The sequence below is a fragment of the Strix uralensis genome, chromosome 12 (assembly GCF_047716275.1).
Source record: "Strix uralensis isolate ZFMK-TIS-50842 chromosome 12, bStrUra1, whole genome shotgun sequence".
NCBI classification, from domain to species: domain Eukaryota; kingdom Metazoa; phylum Chordata; class Aves; order Strigiformes; family Strigidae; genus Strix; species Strix uralensis.
In genome coordinates, this window is record NC_133983.1 from 22,930,812 (window position 1) to 22,952,224 (window position 21,413).

The 21,413-nt window shown below is 37.8% G+C and overlaps 1 protein-coding gene across 8 annotated transcripts in view; it reads left to right on the top strand.

Annotated features, from left to right (window-relative positions):
* BANP (BTG3 associated nuclear protein) overlaps window positions 1–21,413 on the top strand; it is a 169,153-nt gene that overhangs the window by 72,149 nt on the left and 75,591 nt on the right. For all 8 annotated transcript variants that reach the window (XM_074882010.1, XM_074882009.1, XM_074882011.1 and 5 more), the window contains one exon: window positions 12,032–12,199. In XM_074882010.1, coding sequence (XP_074738111.1) covers window positions 12,032–12,199 — 168 coding nt within the window. The remainder of the gene's footprint in view (window positions 1–12,031; window positions 12,200–21,413) is intronic.

Here is a 21,413-nt window from a genome sequence, read left to right on the forward strand (position 1 = left end):
CCCGTGCTTCTGTTTGTTCATTATATAGGACATTAACTAATCTTCCAAGCTATAGTAGTATGAAAAGCAGTTGTGTGGTTTGTATCCGCATGGATGAGCTAATCTTGTGGTCACTGGAAATACTACTTGCCAACATTTTCTTCTCCTAGTAATAAATACCATGGACTGTAGCTCTCTGGAAATAAAAATTTGCTTCAGCCTCTTCCTTTGAGGACTGTGGTGTTCTTAGATGCTGTGGTGCATTTCTCCTCAACTGCCAGATCATGGCTTAGAGGTAGGACAGAATTCATTTTACAGTTTCAAAGGGTTGAGTATAAGCAGGCAAGAATTTGCCCAATTCTGCAGCATCATGCCTCTGGCAGATGGGGGAGTTGAAGCAGGTTCTCCTGAGCTGTGTGCTGTTCAAAACCTCTACTCTGAATCTCACCAAGTGGACCATCTCCATCTGACAATTTCAGAAAAGCTGTGTTGTGGTTCATTCTGAAGGCCCTGAGAGTGGTGACTGTTGTTGGAGCAGAACTTGGGAAGAGAGGAGGGAGAGTTTGCAGAGGTATTGAACTATCTCATACTCAAGAAGAGAGTGAGAAGCAAAGTCTGAGACTTCAGCACATCTTTAAATGCAAAGAAGTGAAAGAAAGCATTTCTGCTGTGCTTTTCTCATACCCAAAAAGCATTAATTTTTTTTTGTACAGCACCCTTGGGAAAGGCCTTGTGATGCAGCAGTGCTGCTGTTTTCAAACATGTTGTCTTCCTCAGAGCTGCAAAAGTCTGGCTCCAGTTCCAAATGGCTGCTTCTTTGTGAATCAATTAAATGCTGCCACATGGTGGGAAGTGATAACCTCTTTTGAGGCTAGGCAAGAAGATAATACGAGAACCCATTGAGTTTATCTCAGCACCACAGTTCTCATAAATGGCATCAATGCTGGCACTTGCTTACTGACTTTATGTAAGCACTCTAATTTAATGCTGGCTGTTGTTTTCTTCTTTCCTGGGCACTTATGTTTATTTCAATTACTTTCCTGGCCAGTTACTGTTTAATAAACTGAAATAAAGGCAGCAGTTTGGGGAAATAAAATAAATTGTTGGCAGTGTGTTTTCTCTTTCCTTCTCACACTTCTCTTGTTCTTGCATTATACAAGCGATGAGTTTAATTTTCCATTCTTGAACGTAAGCAGCTGCTTAGCCTGTCAGTCGCAACTGTGCATGTAACTTGATTGTGCATGATGTGCTGTCAGGCATCTGTGAGTTCGTAGGCTCTACAGAAAGAAGAAAAGTAATGCATTAGGTCACTTGGACCATCTCTTTCCAGCTGATGCGCAGTTGTTCCATCCTGTCAATACTTTTCCGCTTTGGCCAGACTTATTTCAAGTACGTGCTGAAGTGCGCCGGTCCTCACTTCTTGAGAGGCAGCTAAAAACATTCAGATAAGTCTGTAAGCGTGAAAGCACTTTTCTCAGTGACTTTAAGTGTTGCTTTGAGAGTGTATCATGAAAAAAGGGGCAAGTTGTGTAACTTGTAAGAAAGATTTGCTCGTTGGGAAAGTTACTGCTACAAGTATGGTAACTGAGTTGAACGAGTGCTGTTCTTTTCTGATGAAAATCAAGGGTGTCTTGCGTGGATTTCAGAAGTTTTTACATATTCATGTATTAACAAGCCCCAAACTCTCATGTCAGCAAGAAGAATTGGACCATTTATAATCAATATGTTGAGTGTGATGTCCAAGGATCACCTTTATCAGTACTGAAGATCCATCTAAACTGTGAAGTTACAAGTGAAATAAAGGACTCTTTGTATCACGGTTGTACTAATCACTTGTTTTCGTTGGGCTGATTCCTCCATACATGGAACTTCTCCAGTGTTATGACTGTCTGCAGGGTAGTTACTCCAGTGTGCAGTCATGGTGTCCCTTTAGGGCCTAATTCAGAAGGATGCAGCGTGTGCTTTACTCTCACCAGCTGTAGGGGAGGTTGGTGGTTACCCAGTATCACTCAGGCTCGGTCCCTGCATAAATAAAATATCCTAATGAACTTCCAATGGACTCCAGACAAGAAATATTTTCTTTACTATCGAAGGCCTGTAAATGACAAAATTGAACTTTCATGGTGTGGTTTTAGAAGATGCGAAGAGCCTCTAAGAAAGTATTTAATCCCTGACATTTTGGGAGGAGAAGCAGCTCAGCCACCAAACAGATTGATCCGCGCAAAAATAATGTACATTCATCTGGAAAACTCATTGCTGCACGCAAGGAGAGCTGTGATTTCACAAAATGTCGTAAACGGAATTCCAGAAAGTTGCATAGCTTTTCCTTTCCTGGCTTTGAACTTTCTTTTCTCCATTTCACAAGGGTTAAAAAGTGAAGTGAGGAGATGCCTCAAGCTGACTGCAAGAAAATGTAAATAAATTCCCGCAGCGTTCAGGTTTCTGTCGTGCCAGTCCTTTCCAAACCCACAAGCTCCTTCGGAAGGGGAGAAATTTTCGTTGTTGATTCATAAGTGAGTTTTTCTTGGCGGCACGTGTGGTGGCGTTTGCCATCCAGATGGGCTCCCGAGGCACTGCGGTGAGGGCTTATGTAACGGGATGTCTCGGGAAAGGGGGTGGTTAAAGCAACAACCCTCCTTTTTCCATCGGTTCTGCTGCCGGTTCTGTCAGATCACATTGTGCTGCTGTGTGAAAGACAAACAGCTGTTTAATCAACTTCTCTGTAAAATTGTAGCCATCAAAAATGACCTGATGTGTGGTTTCTGGCAGCAGCTCCTTAAAATCAGAAGCATTTATTTCGATCAAGCATTATTACTTCAATTTAGGTGATTCCATTTGTTTTGAGCATCAGACTTTGATTTCAAACAGTAAGTTGATCCTTTGGCAATAAATTCATCATATACTTAGGTATGTTCCATCCCAAAACAGAATGACGTCTGATAAACCTTGTGGGATAGTTTCTCCCAGTGAGTAAAAGAAATAGCAAGATCTTTGCTTGCTGACTGTGATCATAAATAAGTGCTCTGAGGTTTTGAGTGTGCAAAACTAAAATGTAAATTTAACTGAAGACTTAAAAGCATGATATTCTGTAAGTGCATTTTTATTATGCAAAAAGAAGGTAATAGTTATCATGAGTGTGTTAGGTATTTTATTTGGAAGGAGATAGTGGCGGGGTAAGTCAAACAAGTGTTGGAATCTGTAGGTTCTACTCTTCATGAAAAGCCATTTCAGATGAAAATGCCTGCGCAGTCTGTATGGAAAGCTGCCACTGCAATTTTTAGCAGTACAGCTATAGCTATGAAGTATGCAATTTTGCTTTCATACTGAGACCCAAATGTTGCATGAATGTATATATTTTGGGGAGGAAATGAAACATAGATTTTTTTTTCAAGGTATCTTGTTTTATTTGCTGTGTCTTTGGATTTTTGCAAGATGTTTTTTGAGCGAGCAATGTGTTTTCTTTCTAAAATGGGGGAAAAATAGAAACAAATGTGTCATTTGTCCAGTATCATCATAGTGGAGTATCTCTTATGTAACTTTTGAACTGTAGCAAGTCTGTACTATAGATGACATAGGCTTTTCTATTTTCAGATTATAAAACCTTTGATTTGGTCTAGAGTTATTTTTTTGTGGGGTTGATTCGTTTAATGAATTAACTTCATGTTTGTGATAATTATACTCTGGTTATTAAACTGTTACTTCTATGCAGCTGTTGATATTCTGTCACAATCAGAGACACGTGATCAAAAGATCCCTACGGGAATGCCTTACGGCCACTGCTGTAACCTGCCGTGTGCAACTCGCTTCAACCAAAGCGTGCAGCCAGGAACATCAAAAATACTCTATTTCTGTAGTGATTAATTCGCTCACTTCCATTTCCCAGCGTCTCTCTGGTTCTGCAGTTCTGCTAACCTTTTGTAGCACTTGGCGTGCGCTGCGAGGGAGTCGGAGACTGAGCAAACATACACATGCACAGATAAAAATGCTGTCGTTTCTTCCCAGAATGGTAAATGTGATGCTCCACTGGATGGCATTATTTGCATGCTTATGGCTGTCTCTTGACGAGTCAAAATAAACCAGGTTCTGCTCTTCATAAAATAAATAAAAATAGACTGACTGGTTTTCCAGAAAGGTGGCAAGGTGTGTTAGAATGTAGGAGCTCTTCTGTTTTAGAAGAGGATACATTGGTGGAATTTGGAGATTCTAGATGCTAATTAATTTTATTTTTGTTTTTGAAACTTCTGGTAGGGTCCTGGAGACCTGCGTGGGTCCTTCTAATTTGTAGAACAAGGGCATTTAAAATAATTTTTAATTTCATGTTTCTTCTGGTTCTGTGGTTTGTTAAAAATGAAATATTCAGGCACGTGTTCTAAATAAAAATAAAATATTTGGACAAATTAACTTCTATTAAAATAAAATTAGATGTTAAATATTCTGATATCTGGAAGCTAGCTATTATTTCTTTTAAGGAACAGTACATTGCTAGAATGAAATCTGAGCTAGATCTGCATATAGGCATCAAGAAGGTGCTTACTTTTCTTGTGTAACGTTTGGTTTCAAAATTCTTTAAATCTTTTAAAATACAACACATTCTATCTGTGTTTACAGAGAGTAAGAACAGAGAAAAAGAAACCTCATGCCTTTTGGGTTGTACTGCTTTCTCATAACTTTTTTTTAAGAAAGCCACAACAAACAACCAAACAAAAAAGTATCTGGATGTTGAAGGCCACATATTTTACCCAAACCAGAAAGACTTTGATCAATCACTTGTAAAAGGTGATTGGTCTCTTGCAGTAGGCCTTTGACCTGGTATGCTTGAGACAAATGCAAGAAATAAATGTATTGACAGTCATCTGCCTGCATCCACCAAATCATTGGATGCAGCTTCAGATTGACAGAGTTGTAAAGACTGAAGCAGTGAATAATTCACTTTCACTTTAATCTGTGATTTGAAATGTAAAGCCTATATGTGCAAACACTTTTAATGCTGTTTGGTAGATATTTGAAATAAGTTCATTTCTGAAATGTTTCCTCAACATGATAGAGTAATTTGACATTATTGAGGAAAACCTTGCCTGTTCTTCCAAATGGTTTAGTGTTCCATTTGCATAGAATTGTAATCAGCAGATTGTCTAAACAGTGTAATTAGCATTTTATAAACAGTTGCTGATTGTGGTTTAACACTTCTAGCTTTCTTTTGATGCTGGTACATCAAAATGCACCCTTTTGAGCCCCAGAAGTATTCCTACCAGACATACTTAATTTTAACTTGGCTTTGTGTTAGGAGCTCAGATGAGAAAACATTGTTGTAAATTGCTGGTTTTCTTGAAATGACTAAACCGTGCAGCTTTCATGTACATTAGAAAGGAGATTTTCATTCTAAAAGGGAAGCAATGAGTGATAGGGTGTCACCTCAACCCATCGTGTTCTTGAACTTGGGGAATTTATGGTAGTCATAGTTTGGGTCAGATGGTGGCTTGGTAATTGTAAGACCTGTGTTACTGGGATTTTGGGGAGCGGGGCTGGGATGCTGATATGTCAGTTCAGTCAGCAGAAATTTATGTTGACAGTCTCACAGTTGTCTTGTAAAAGGTATGAAAATACAGTGTTTAGTGAAAATACATTGTGCTGATGCATTTCAGTGAAAATACATTTCAGTGAAAATACAATGTGCTGATGCATGTATTTATGACACCCACATCATAACGGTGTCTGGAAGCCAAGAGAATTATGCAATATGAACAATACACCCCTGGAAAAAACATTTTTTGGTGTCCTTAAAGTTAGTCCTTATTCCCTAAATTGTCTAATCCCATGCTGACACACGTGTTCTTACACGGCAAAGACCACTGATGTTTTCACATCTGGAGTGTTTTCCTTGAACATGCCTGGCTTTTTCAAGTGTGTTCTTAGTGGTATTTATGCATCTCCTTACTCTCTCATCATAACAGATATAATTTTCTTACTGTAGGTAAACAATTTCTAGGTATTTGTTGTAAAGCAGTTATAAAATTAACAATTATCTGTGTTGTCATAAAGTTAAGACTCCTCGTGATCTCTAGTATAGAGTTGAGTTCATGTTGTCCAAATAGAAGGGGATTTGATTAGCATTGAATTTTGAGGTTTATATATTACTATAACTTTGTTTAAGAATATGATAAAATAGTCTGTTTTCTACGGAATCTGTTTGCAGAAATCCTCTTTAACCATATCTTCTGTATCTAGGAAAACAGGGCATTTCTTTTCTTTAAAAGCTGACAATTGAAAGTTTCCTGAAAAAGTTCAGATTTTGTGAACATTTTAGTGTGCTTGATTTTTTTTATATTTCACTGTTTAAAATATTCTAGTTATTAACACAGGTTTAGTAAATCCTTCTTTAGGTATGTGTAGTGGAATAGGATTTCAGTTGTATTTGAGGCTGTTTGTAAGTACCCTCTGAATATCATTTGTACTATAACATGTGCTCACTCTAGTCTCTAGTAGTCTATAAATTTATAGCTGTTTGAAAGATATGAATGTAATAGTTAAACAAAGGAACTGTTGAAATAAAATGGAAAGCAGAGTAATTGCTTGGTAGCTGAATTTTCCTTCCCTCCTCCTCCTCTCCCAAGTTTTTAGCAGCTCCCCCCATCTCTTTTGGGACGTTGTTTAGCCTGTGGCTGAGGACAGGTTAGAGGTAGGGATTATCTGGTGACATGACTGATGCTCACAAGCATGTGACGTTGGAGAAGCTGCCAAGGTTCTGCCATCCCACCGGCTGTAACTGGGCAACTTTCCCTCGAATGAAGACGGTGTTGCCCTCCCCTCCTGCATCCCTTTGCCCAACCCTAAACACTTCTGAGTTTTGGAGGGGGAAACTGCCTCCTAGCTGTGGAGATCGTACACCTCCCTCCCAGCTGTCACATGAGTAAACAATTACTCTTTTAAAAATTGTTTCAATATGGTCAATGCGTGATCATAATTACTTTTGAAGAATTGAAGCCTGAAGGCGCAAGGAGTAACTTCAGAGGTGCTTAATTTTTTTCCTCCGCTGTTCCAATATTTAGTACAGCAGATTTTGTTGTCATATGCTATTCGTTTAATAAAAGGAACTCCAAATGTATGACCCTTCTGTGAAAAAATGTGTTTTGTTAGCCAAACCCCCAAATAATCGCCCCTCTTCATGATTCTGTGCAGGCAGAATCTGAAGCCCTTGTTTTTCATAATATCCATCCATATTCTTGTCAATTAAAAAAAGAATTTGTTCATCAGTTTAAGCATTTGAAATTTGAATGTGACATCCTGTTGCTTTTTCTCTAGACTTTAAAAATTATGTTGAATTTGGAAATGGAAGGAGCAGTTAACCAAATCAGTTTGGATTACACGTTTAATGTAAATATGTCTTTATTTTATACATGTGGCTGTTAAATTCTCTGGTGGTAACACTCTCCCTAATCTTTCAAAATATAACCATTACAGAGGGAAAGTCTGTGCCATCTCAGTATAAAGGGCAGCAAAGGGAACTCTGCCAACTGCGTGAAAACAATGATTTACCTTTTAATTTTCTAAAGAAATCTGGTATTCATGGAGAGTGGGAAGCAGCACAACCTAGCAATATCCAAATGCAAGCTAATGACATGAAGTTTGTTTTTTAGGAGGCTGACTTTGAATGCGGTATCAAGATGGAATATTTCATGTCTGGTTTTGATATTACAAATGTCTTCTCTTTCTCCACAATTTGTTCTTAATTAAATTTCTTTACAATTTAATGTTTTATGTGGATTGTTTCGTCTGCTGACTGACTTCTGACCTTTAAGAAAGAGAGGATTACTTTCTCAGGAACATTGTTTTCCTGGGGTTTTCTTTTTTTTGAATTAGCCTTGTTTTTAAAAAACCCAACCCTTTCTCCTTGTATTTTGTACATTAGATGCCCCAAAAGTTTGGGAGTATATAGTCATTTCAGACAGCATTGCCGACGATCTTTGTGTTTGTACCAGATCATCTTCACTGCATTTCCAGGCTTTTTTTTCTTTGAACCACAGAAAGATTTGTTTTGCGGTGCACAAGAAGCATTCTAGAATGTGTTGTCTCAGTTGTCTTTTTAGTTTTATAGCAACTTCGGCAAAAATGTGCAGTGTTTCTAATCTAGGGTATGGAAGGCAAAATTTCGTATGATGCACCTGTTGGCTTTTAAAGCTGACTTGCATTTTCCTCATGCCCACATGCCTTCCTCCTAAGCTTTTGCTTGGACATTTTTGAACGTTGGTTCTTTCTTGCAAACCAAAGTGATTTGCTCTTTGCACATTTTGGAATAGCCCGTGTCTCTGAATTCTTTGTGCAGACCTTTTTGTCTTCCAAGCTGCTGCTAGTATGTACTGGTCTATAGAAATCAGTCAAGCTCTTGCGATTTATTGAATAAGTGAACTATTTTAAGTCTCTGGTGTGTTTTCATAGAAAGCTTTGTTTAGGAAGTGAGGCTCCCAAAGAAAGCAAACTTTGGACCCTTAGTGTTTAAAAACAAGCACATCCTTTGTTTTGGATGTTACCGGCAACCATCCATTGTCCTAAATAAAAAGATCGCTAAAAAGTCAGCCATCCTTAGATGATCTAAATCCTTTACTTCACTCTTGTGTAAATGCATCTGTCTTCCAAAATACTGTTGTCATTTTGCCAAAGTGCTGAATTATATTGCTGAATGTATTTTTTATGTGTTTTTAGCAGGGTTGTTATGTGGCTCATAGATAGTGTGCTGCTTACAAATTACGATGCTTCGTGCTGCTTTTCACTAGCAAACGCTCTGAAAAAGTCAAATCCCTCCTCACTGAAGTATTGCTGTCCTTTCTAATATGGACTTCCCCAAGTTAAATGTCTCATTTGCAGTATCTTGCTTTAGTGTTCTGCCTTTTTGAATTTTTTTTGGTATTTGACATGCTCAGAATGAGACAGCTGAAGGCTCTCCTGCGTGTGATCATTTATGGATAGAGAACAGAAAGTCAGCACGCTTCAGTTTTCTAATATTGTTTGCATATGTTTTTGGGATGTATCTCTCTACTACAGGTAAATCATATTTCTAATGTTATGGTGAACTTCTTATCTACTTTAAAATATACTTCACTGTTGTTAGCATTAAATTTTTCTTCAGTCATCAGTGGACTGTTATGAAATGTGGTTGCTAAAGACCTGTTCGTAGAATAACATTTTAGGTTGTAATACCAACTGGATAGATTTATACATCTGAAATTCATTTAACCTTTATATCAGCTATCTTTGTACTTAAGGGCTAATTTTTCATGCCTAATTTTGCACATGCAGTTACTGTGACTGAGTATACAGTTATGGTAAAAATCTGTGCAAACAGCAGGCGTTTTGTCTATACAAGTTTTACATCTTCGACCACCATAACAGCTAAGTAAGAACTTCATGAATAAGCTAAAAGAAATAAGCATGCCTAGCTCTGAAAATCTGTGCCTGATGTGTTAGGTCTCCCTAGCCTGAAATCTTCTCTGATTCTACCCTGTTTAGCTGTTACCCGTTTTCCACGCTTTCCTCTGGACTCGTGTTCCCCCCATGAAGGTAGTGGTGTCTCTATCCAGTATTCCATGGCCATTCCTTACCACATTGATTAAATGATAGTTTTTGTCATCATTAAGTAGAAGAAGGTCTTTTCCTGTCTTCCCTCAACAGAGCAATTTCTGGGATGTTTTATGTCACAGCTCTGGCACTCATCTTCCTTAAGCTCTTGTCCTACATGGCTTGGGTCTCCTGGTATGCACAGCTCACTGCACCTGAGACTATCTTGTCCCAAATAATTTATATTGGTTTTGATTTCTCTTTGAATTAAGTGACATCCTGGAATATCCCATGAATTACGCTGTAATAGTTAAAATTCCTAGCTGGACTGCTTTTCTAGGAGAGTTTTCTCTGACCTGCAGTTGATTCAGTCGCTTCTCTAAACAGAGCAGCATACAATGTGAAAGTCATTAAAATGTATTTATGAATGAAATATGGACGTTTTTTTCAGAATAACCACAGAGCATGTGACTGTGTTTTATGTAGGACTACACAAGTACTTTTGTATGTACTGACAGCTGAAGTCGTATAAAGAGTTAAAGCACAACTATTTTTATTGGACATTACTGCAAACATTTATAAACCCATTTCTATGTGTGGTGCATATTAGTAATATATTACACTGAAAAATGTGGTCTCAGTGTTCACAATACAGAATGTGCTTTCCTTTTGCTGACACCCATGGAAAGGAAACTGTTGCACAGCAGCAGATGATAATTTCAGTCGATTTTCCTCCTTTCCTACTCCCACTCCCTTTTTGGAGACATAGTGTAGGGGTTGTAAAGCAATCTCTAAATATCGTGCTTGCTGTCACTTGCCACTGAGAAGTCTTGGGCCTTTAAAGCACTTTTCGAATCAACTTTTTGATGCCAGTGTTTTCCTCCTGTATATTGTCTACTTTATTTCAAATTGCTTTTTGAACGGATCTATAAATTATTTAGAGCATTGGAAAATAAATGTGTTTAAAAACTGATGATGACTTAAGAGATACAGTACTCCACTTGACTGTGTTAGATCAGTAACCTGCAAATTTCAGTTTCTGAGGACTTTGGGTTCATTTGTAATACAAAGGAAAGTACAAAGCTGTTAGTTTGTGCAGACCTGGAATTTTGCAGCTGTAGGCTTAAATCATTTGTCTTACAGGAGCAGACCATAGCCTTTTTGTAGGACTATACAACAGCTTAAGCAAGTACCTCACAGGATCAGGACCCTATTTGAGAGTAAGGTTGAAAACCCAGTAGGTTGAAAAGATTATTGTACTTTGCAGGGTATGGAAAGCAACTGATACCGAAAGGAAAATAAGAATCTTAAAGAGATCCTTCAAGCATAGTCATGTTGAGCAAAAGCATATATTACAGCTTTGGGTTGTTTTTTTAACTGCAGTATTGCACATTTAATCTGGAAAGTTTAGAAGTACTGAAGACTTAAAGAATGTTAAATGTTCAGATAGTTCTGTTTTAACTCTCAGGTTTTGAACCTTTGGGTTTAATTTTTCAAGTGTTTTTTCTGCAGTCATGAGGTTTATAAATGTCTCTTAAAATACAGTGAAATGCTCTCAACTCTTGATGCTTTAAGCAAAGTATAAATCACTGTGAAGCTTACATTGAAATGGTAAAAGTATGTAGCAATGAGGAGTACCTTGAAACAGCTGACAATGCACCACACGTTTCCCTCCCAGTTTTAAAGCCATTTGTCCAGATGTTGAAGCAAGTATTTCTTGTCATACCTGAAATAGTCTTTTTGCTCCCTCTGTTTCTTCTATAACGAGGTTTCCCCTTTGGGTGCAGAGGTTGCACATGATAATGAACCCGGTTTGAGCTGACAGCAGGACTCAAATCTCTATGAACTTTGTTTCAAAATACTCAGTTCGACTCACGAGTCAACGTTGTGATTATATAACAGTTTGACAACTTAGCACCAAATTCTGGAATGTGTATAATATGGCTCTTTAAATGACTTAATACTAGTAGTAACATTTTCAGAAGATTCTAATTTTGTATTGCATTGTTACTGGATTATGATTAATTTTGAACTGAGCTTTAAAAGAGAGTTTTTTATAGGGAGCTTCATATGGCTTCCTACTTATCAGACTCACACATATTGTGGGGCATCATCAGTGAGAAATAAAGTTTTATCCAGTTTTGGCTTTGGAGTGCTGGATCTTTCTGTTGGTTACTGTTGCACAGCTTGAATGTAATAGTGCACTTCCCCTGGATAGAAGTGCAGATTTGAACATTTCATAGACTGCTGACATTTTAAAATATGTCTGTGCATATGTATTTTAAATATACTGTGCATGTGTATGATGACTTTATTTTGTGAATAGCTCTTGAAATCACATCACTGTTTTTTTGTAATGTCATTGTATTCCTTTAGGCCTGTCAAGCACGAGTGCAGTTCTAAAATTTTCAGAGTTGCTTTATTCGCTGTGTGTGTCATCTGTACATTTTCCTGAAAATACGGATTTATGTTGATTTTCACCCCTTTGTCTTTCTAATTACAGGTCACCTATTTTACAAATTTGGAATCACAGAATCTGACTGGTATCGAATCAAGCAAAGCATAGACTCCAAATGTCGAACAGCTTGGAGGCGGAAACAGCGAGGGCAGAGTCTTGCTGTGAAAAGCTTTTCAAGGCGAACACCTTCATCATCATCTTACAGTGGTTCAGGTAAAAAAACAAACCAAAACCCAAACAAATCCCGACAGAAATGGAAACTTAGAGTGATAATGCCATTTGTTTTTCAATATACCCAGAAATTATTTTGATCTTAAGTTATGTTTACAACAGGTGCATGTAGTACCCACAAACAGGAATATTTTTGTGTAACAAAGACAAATGGAGAAACCACGTTTTTCACAATTGAGTTTTTGGAGTGGATTTTTATAGTATTGCATTTTTTTTGAAGTACCATTTATCGTTGGCAAAGAGGCCTCTCTATTACAGTGTATGTATGTCTACAGTGCTCCTCAGGGAGTGTATCCATGTAGTAAGTGAAACCAACCATTTGTAGTTAAATCATCTTGGGCCTTCAGTGCAAGCCAACCACCTCCTGGTACATTTGGAGTCTCAGCCTTATGGGACTTATACCAAAGTAGACCCCTGGTAGGATGAGCTTCTAATCCCATTTCATCTACAAATTGCAGTCGCGCTTCTGGTTGCAGTGAATTAATGATCCTAGAAAGGAAGTGAGATGTGTGTGTGTGTTCACAAAGCGAAGAGGGAGAAGGGCGTCTGTCTCTAAAACAGTAGTAAAATACAGATTTGCCAGAAATGAAAGTGTAGTATATTCCAGAGTGTGAGAGATTGGCTTTGTTGATTTGTATGTTATCTGAATGCCTGGCTTTACTGAGATGCTTGAGAAGGTCCATCCACATGTGTTAACTGAAAAAATTCAGCACGTGCAGCTTCATGCTATCATATGGGTTTTTTTTCACCGTGTTCAGTATTTTGTGTAGAAAGTCAAACTGTTTCTGCAACTGATGTTCGTAAGAGGAGTCAAGTGAATAAATCTTCCACAGTGTGTTCACACCATTTAGTAGGGTGTGCTAAATTTTGTTCCTGAAGTATTTTCCTCTGAAGAAATTAAATATGTTGAAGGTGATTCTATATTTCCATATAGGTATGTAAGCATGAATAGTAATAGCAAATGAAAAATACTGACCTAAGAAGTGTTCTCATAGGACATTTCTGGCTCATGCTTTTAATATAAAACAGTGTTATGGGACATTTGTACATCATATATTAAAAACAGTGTTTTGGAAGTGAGCCCAAAGAAAAGGAAGTAAGTTTATTTGCCTGCATAAAATTTTTGGTTGCATGTTAACACTAACCACTGTATCTCATGCAAAGAATGCCAAAAATCTGCTTTCAATGGAAAATTTTATGTGCTGGAACTGGGAATCCTATCCAAAATTCTCAAATTAAAACAACTAATCAACGTAATGATAACCATAAGCCATATATGTTGATGGGATTTTTATTTTCAGTCTCTTAGCAATTGGTATTTTAGAATAAAAATGTAGTAGTAAGTGGATATTATAGGCCTGTGCTCATTGGACCATACTCCTTGACTGTTGTTGAGATTTATTATCAAAAAATATTAATCTTTAATGTCCTGGTCTGGAGATTTGGGGAGACCAGTGTAGAAATGTAAAACACAGACTCAAGCTCAGTAAATTCTTGTCTTCAGAAGGCCATAAGATAATAAGTTTTGGTGGGGTTTGTCTGTTGTGGTCAAGCTGAAAACTCATTTCAGGTGCCTTTGTACCCATAGAACAATTTACTCACAAATCAGGTTAGTGGAATTGGGGGAAAAAATTGACCCTTGGGATTTCAGCAGCTTGCTGTCTGGGTGTGTGGGAGTAGCGTGTATGGACACTCAGGAGCTGGTTCTGCAAGAGCCACCCTGGTGTTTTGGGTTGTGGGCCCAGGCTGGCTCATTTAGCTGGAGTTGAGTGGCTGCCTTTGGTACATCCATCTCCAGGATTCCCCCAGGGGTTTTTATGCCACCCGGGTCTCCAACTGAACAGGTTATCTCATCACCCACGTCCCCTGGATAGCAAACAGATACATGTCCTTACAAAGATGTCTTTGGTCGTGATGATGATGAAGGTCAGCTAAGGCATCTTGGCATGTCACTGGCAGGACTGTATAGACTGTGCAGCCAAAAGTAGAGTGCAGGCAATAACATTAACAGCTGCCTTTGGTAACGGTGTGTGAAAATGTTCCCCTGGATTCAGAGTCTTTTGTTAATTTTCTTTAAAATATTGCTCTTACTCAAAAAGTCATTGGCATCATTTTCTGGGAGGCTGTAAAGATGTTAGATGAATTCACCACTACATTCGCACCCACTGTGAAAAAGCTCTTAGCTCTTAGCTTTGCAGAATGAGGTGGTCCTTTGAAAAACTTAATTTGTATTCCCAAATCAGGTGGGAGTGGTATTTCACCTGAAGCAAGGAGAGGAGGTATGAGGGAAAACAGGAGAGCGGGTTGAGAGGCTGAATGAATATATAGAGAAAAGAAAGACAAGAAAAGATGCAAAGAAAAATGTAGATTCACACAGGTTTAAAAAGGTAACTTTTGCATGACAGGGCTGTAATTCCACCACTTTGTGCAGGTAACTTCATGAACCGCTCAGACTTTGTCTTTGTGGTTTGACATCCCTGGAACCCCTCAATGGAATTACAGCGTCATAATTCACAGGCATCTGTTCCTTATTATGCACACTGTATAGTGGATATAGCAGAATTCCTGCTGCCAGCTAGCAGGAAAGAGAAGTAATATTTCACAGCTCTGAAGTAAAGGAGGTCTGTATTTCACAGTTATGACAACATAGCTGTCAAATATGGCTTTTTAAAGTGTTACATATGAACCCAGACAGTTTTTATGGTAACGTTTGTTTCAGGGGGCAATTTAAGGTGAGCCTTGAACGGTCTGAAATTCAGCTACTTGAGAAACTGTCTTTCCCACTATTGTTAGTTATAGCTATTAAGATCAGCTTCTAGGTGCTTTATGTCAGCTCTCCACCCTGGTGTGGTTGCTGCTGGCTGCAGAATAGTACCTCTGTTAGGTGTCACTCAGTAATATGTTGCTCCATGTCACTTCACATACAACAGGCATTTGAGTTGTTTAATCTGTTGGGCAGAATATAGGAGCTGCTTCTCACAAAAGATATAATAATAAGAATAAAGGCTCTGAAAAGATTGTGAGTAGTTACTGTGCCATGTTTACACTGGAGGATGTGGGGATGCGCAGCATAGTTTCTTCTGTAATGTCCTCTGAGCTGTTCTGAGAAGCTCTGGCTGTGGCTCCACTCATTCAGCATAAGACTATATGACTTCTATTCCAAGAGGGTAGAATTATTTAGTTTGATCAGGAAACTTAGTAGAGTGTGGTTCTGTGACTGGTCAGGTGAGGTCACTGAGCACCTTAAGGTAAGTGTGGCAGGTTCTCTGATAGTTCGGACACAACTGTGGCATTGCACCCTTTCAGTAGGAAAGCACTTTCATATCTTGAAAACAAGCATTTCAGTTTATGCCACGTGGGGGGCAAATTTACACACACGCCCCTTTTACCTGGTTAAACATGATAAACCCAAGCTATTTGTGGAAGTGCTTAAACCCACTGTTTCTTATCTGAATGATAATTTCTTTGGGAAGTTTTAGGGCTTACCCTAGAAGATACTCTCGTAGTCTTCAGAAAGCACTTCTTAAGATGCACTATTGCTATCAACAGATGCCTCAAGTGGACGCGTAGTATCACAGTGTTTGCCATGCAGCTGAGCTGTTGTGAAAACATCATTAAGAGCTTTAAATATGATTTCAATACGCTGAGCATGAATGAATGAACACCACGTTCCCTGTATGAACTTTTCCCAGAGTTTGGGGTTTCCGCTTCTGAGCTTGTAATTTCAGTATTTCATATCTAAATTGTGACCAAGAGGTGCAACAAACAAAAAGGCTGGAATCCAAAACTGACGTGTTTGATTGGCTTGAAGTAATATTTTTCATCAGCTATCTCTAGGAGCTGATAATAGCAAGATAGCTTTCTGTTATGTCGCAGTATAATAATACATGTTTCAATCAGCAGAAATTTATTGGCACTTTCTTCAAGTGTTACAAAGGAGCACCATTCTCTTACGGGTTACAGAATATTTTCTTAAATTCTGGTATGCTAAAAGTCTAGAGTAACTTATTATTTTCTGTTTGGCGGTGAAAATTGTCGAACATCTCTACATATCATTAAAAATAATATTTTTGTTAGTCCTGAAATAGTCTCAAATCAGCATGGTCACTGCCCTGCTGGACATCTTCCCCTATGAATTAGGGGACTTGATTTTCCAGAGTTGTTTTTTAGCAGCAATTACTTTGCCTCACTTAAGAAAAAAATAAAAATAGCCTGAAACTCACCTGCCTGTGACCTGACTTTGATTTCTCTGGCTCTGAGGAATCTTGAGGGTGGTTGAACACAGTAACAGGTTACCCAGAGAAGCTGCAGAGACACCATCCCTGGAGACAGTCAAAATCCATCTGGCCACCGTCCAAAGCAGCCAGTGCTGGTTGCCCATGCTTGGAGAAAGGGCATTGGATTAGGTGATCTCCAGAGGTCACTTCCAACCTACCCATTCTGTGATTTTTGAGATTTTTTTAACGAGTTATTGCAAACATAATAACTAATTTGGAATTATTTACATCTAAAACAGATTGCTCTGCTTGAGCTTCATTCTTATGTACTTGTTGCACATGTCAAAACTTTTAGACTTTTTCTGCTTGTTGTGCATAAAAGTTTATGTAGCACATGGCTTTGATTTGAGTCATGATAACAGATTTCCTCTCTTCTCTGTTTATCATATGGAAAAATTAGCTCTGCAAATGACATAGAAAAGCAGGAGGCTGAGCTCATAGTCCTTACGTAGCCTTACAAGTTTTTGGCGTTGTAATTTCATGATAGTGTTTAATTGATCTGCAGACAAAAACGTGTCTAAGGAAGCTGGTAGGAAAATATGAATGAATGTCTTTTCTGTCCTTCACCCCCAAAGATATTAACTGAGATTGTTCTACACTTAATTGACTCTGCAGCTTTACAGTAGCCACAAGATTTATGGGTTGCATAAAGTTGTTGTAGCAGACTGTTATATTTAGGCAGAAGTTGGTTTTCCGTATTTTATCTGGCTCTTCTGTTTGAAGCTGTTGCCTTTTGGTGGAATTGAGGTATTAATTGCAGTGGTTTGCTCAGCTCTTCTCAGAGCCAACACTTAATGTGTGTTTTTCTCTTTTTTTCTTCCTTGACAAGTTGTACACATGGCTGCCATGATAATTTAACTAGATATTCTTTTTTAAAATGTTAGCAGTCTACGGAGGGAAGGCAATAGGAAATGAGGTTTTGGGGAGGAGGATTAATTGAAGAGTGCTTTCTCCCTTTCTTTTAATTTCTCTTAAGATTGTTAAAGCTGTTATCACAGTTTTCCATGTTGGAATTTTTAATTAGTTCTATGACTTTGGGATTTATATGTAGATTTAGGCTGAAGTGCTCAGCCTGTGCTGAGATGTCACACATAAAAACGGATGTGCAGCCAAATCTTCAAAGCTGCTCTGCAAAATTGGAGGCATTTAGCACTGGATGAGTCAGGTTAAGATAATAGTTTACAGTATACAGTTTTACTTCTATTAATTGTTCAGTAACGGTGTTTTTCCTGCTTTTTGTTTTTGAGGACTGCTTTGCTACGTCTGGCCATTAACCTTTCCTTGCTGGGACTACACATCAAGGAAGCAGGAAAATATGTTCTAGTTTGTAAGCAGCAGTGTGTGGCTGCAAGGCCTATATGCTAGGAGAACAATTTTGAGTAACACCACATAAGGAGACTAAGCATGAATCCCCTCTGCCACAGAATCTGTACCCCCTACATTTCCCACCAAAATGAGAAGCCCGATGCTCAACTGATAAATATGAAATACAATAGGAAAGAATTAGAAAATACTAAAGGTTTTGCCTTTGAAGTGAGCTATTTTAAAAGTGATTTTAGTCGAGAATTAAGCACATATTCTTAAAACAGTTACAAATTACATTTGTCTGACAAATCTAATCTTGCTTGGCAATGTTTGAGGAAGACTAGCTCCAAGAAATGTGACAGAAGGAACTGCTTCGTGGGGTGATTTTGCCAACTCTTGAACATTCGTCTGAGAAGACAGACTTAGGCTAAATTTTCTTTGACTCGTAAGCATATGCAGTAAACAAACAGAAAATGTAAAAGGTCCAATTTCAACTTGGGAGGAAGAAATATTCCAGCAGTTGGGTTTTTATTTCCCCTATATCACAACTTAATCACCTGTGGAATGGTCAGTGCAGCATCTTTCATTCTGTGGGTGGCTCCAGAGCTGTTCCATCTGGTGGAAGGTGCTTTGGGAATACCATGGATAACATGCTCTGTAGTAGCACTACATGAGCTGTTTGGTTCGTGGCAAAGTGTCCCTTTGTAGCTAGTGCAAGGGAAAATTTCAAAGCAAGAGTTCAGCTGTATAGCTTCTCGGTGCCAGGGATTCTCTAATATATCAAAGTTGTAAATGTGAGGCTAGATAGTTTACATGATAGTGATTTATAACTGTTGACATATCCTCTATTCAAGCTGTGTGCTATTCATGTTTGTGTTTGTTTTTAATGGGGAATGTTTAAAAATGGATAAATATTAACTTTTGTCTGGTCAGAGATTTAGAGGGGAAAAACAATACTTATAAAGGATGTTTTGTTTTTAGACACTGTTGAATCCTCTCTTCTTTCTGCCCAAGAAGAAAAAAAACCCCACCAAAATCCAACAAAAAAAGAAAGAAAACCCAACTGTGCTTGTTGCAGTGAAGCCAGACTGACTCTATTTATAAGTGACCATAGGAGGTGTACAGTATGATTGCATTCAGTCTGTGTCTCCCATTCCCACCTCTGAGAACTGTAATCATTTCTGGCATCTGGGAAGCAAAAGATGGTTTACAAATAAAAGCTTTTGGACTTTACAGTTAAAAATATATATTTACATATATATTACATGCACATACTGAAATACTTTATCTGCTGCAGCTCTTATTTCTTTGATACTGTTTTATTCCATAACTTTCTTAATCAGAAAATACATACTTATAATTGCATCTTGGTGTTTTCTTAGAAGTCCAGCATTGCAGTTTGTGTAATGGTAAGTGTAAGCTACAGGAAAGGGACTGCTAGAAGGTTATTAAATCTGTAAGTGAAACATGTCTTACCTCGCTTGTGTCCTAAGCCATTTTGCTGTTTGTGTGTGTTTATTTACATTTGCACTATATATGTTTGAGCAAAGGAGTTACGTATGTATGCATATGTGTGTCTATACACACACATCTAAATGAAGGATTATGTATTGGGACACTGTGGTTTGACTAGAAGTTGAGTTGTGACTCAACTCAGCTGTTGAATTGCATAGCGAGGGGTTGGGAAGCGAGATGGAAAGGCAAAATCACAATGGAATGGACTAGTGGTAGCCGGTAAGAAGCAAGGTGAATTACAGTGGGCTTTCTTAGCTATTTAGCATCCTACCAAAATGCTATTTGTAAAATAAAAGATACAGAAAATGAACTGCATAAAATGCTATTAGGACTGAAGTCATGGAAATGAGAGAAAAAGTGAAAGATGAAGAGGCTGAAGTTAAACAACCTTTCTAGAGTATCTGTTACTTTCAGTGACCATGACAAAGCCACTGGCAATGGAAAGCATGATCTAGTATCAGAATTTGAACAAATCACATATTTATTTGGTTGACGGTACAGTTTCTCGTAGTAGGTACAGGACTTTTCTTCCAACTGTGATTTGTTAATCCCATCCGGAATTCTGTATGACAAACTTCCATTGTACAACAGTGCAGGAAATACTGGAATTGCACAGTAAGCAACAGAACTATATTTAAGAAATTATAAGCATTCTGCAGTTACCTACCAGTCAAATGTAAAGTATTAAATATATGTGTCCGGTAGACAGCAAAAACATGAACTTGTTATGTTCTGCTCAGTTACTTGCATAAGTGTTCTGCTTGTAGTTATGTATTTGCAGATTGTTAACATAATTAGAGCTGTCTAGTTGAATTGTTAAGCAGCTAAACTTTTCAACAAATAAATAAATACTAGCTTGGTGGTTTTGAGTTAGTTTCCAGTTCCCATGTTTAGACTTAAAACTCAAAGCAGACAGGATGAAAAAAAAACCAAATGCATGATTTTATTAAAGAACATTTACATTAAAATATTTGTATGAGTGGATAAAGCTCATTCTTGCAAAACTAACATTCTCTTTTCAGTATAAATCTTAGATTATTAAGTAGAGATGTTAACATTTTATGGAACATGGCTTCCTGCTGTGTTGGTTCAAAAAAACCAACCATCATTTTAAAAATCAAAATATATCAGCCATCAGTCAGCTCTGAGTAGGATGAGGCCTATCTAGTGCTTATTTAAGCAATACATAAAATCTTGTAAGGAAATGATCTATAATGGGAGTAGAGTGACACTGTTTCTTAAATATTTTCGTTATAGTTTCCGGTACTTGGACAGCTGGAAAGCCCTACAGTGTTGAATGCTACTACATGTTAATGTGTGTTACGTTAACTTGTAGCATAAAAGTCATTGTCAGAGCAATAAATAATTTAGAAAGATTGTAAAGCACTTCATGCTTCAGAGATTTCATTCAATGTATTTTTGTGGCATAGCAAAGGAAAAATGTTAACATTGTTTACAGGAGTACTGTGTAAGAAAAGTATTTCTTCAAATACATTATTCTAAAAGCCCTTGATGACAGTCCCGTTCTCCAAGATGTCTCAAATAAAAGGAAGAAAACTGGAATGGATGCTGAATCTTACTATGATACTAGTATGATATTGGGACATTTTAAGGTTTTTTCTAGCAATGTGTACTTGAACTTGTGAAATGTGCTGCAAAAGTGTAATTGATCGATAGCCCCATTTTTTTTCCCTATTCCTAAGAGGATATATGGTATCTAGTGATACATTTACCCACTAGTGGTGTCTTAACCTGTAGGAGGACTCAAACACAGCATTAGTCTCTGGTCATTTGTATTCCACTTCACCTGTTCAGTACAGAATTATTGACATTATTAGTCTCTTGGTATCACTGACAATAAATGCATAAAAAAACCCATATTTCAAAATAAAAAAGAGTCTTTCATGCTAAAAAAAATTAAATAATAATTTAAGTTCTTTTTACTTGACTTTTGCGTCTTGCATTTATAAGAATCCTTTTTCTGCAGCTGGAAACCCTAGAATTGAATCTATGATATGTCTACTAATGCAGGTTGTTATCCTCTTGAAATCACGCGATGGTTTTCCTGGTGCCTGTCACTGTTACCTGAAGATAAAGCC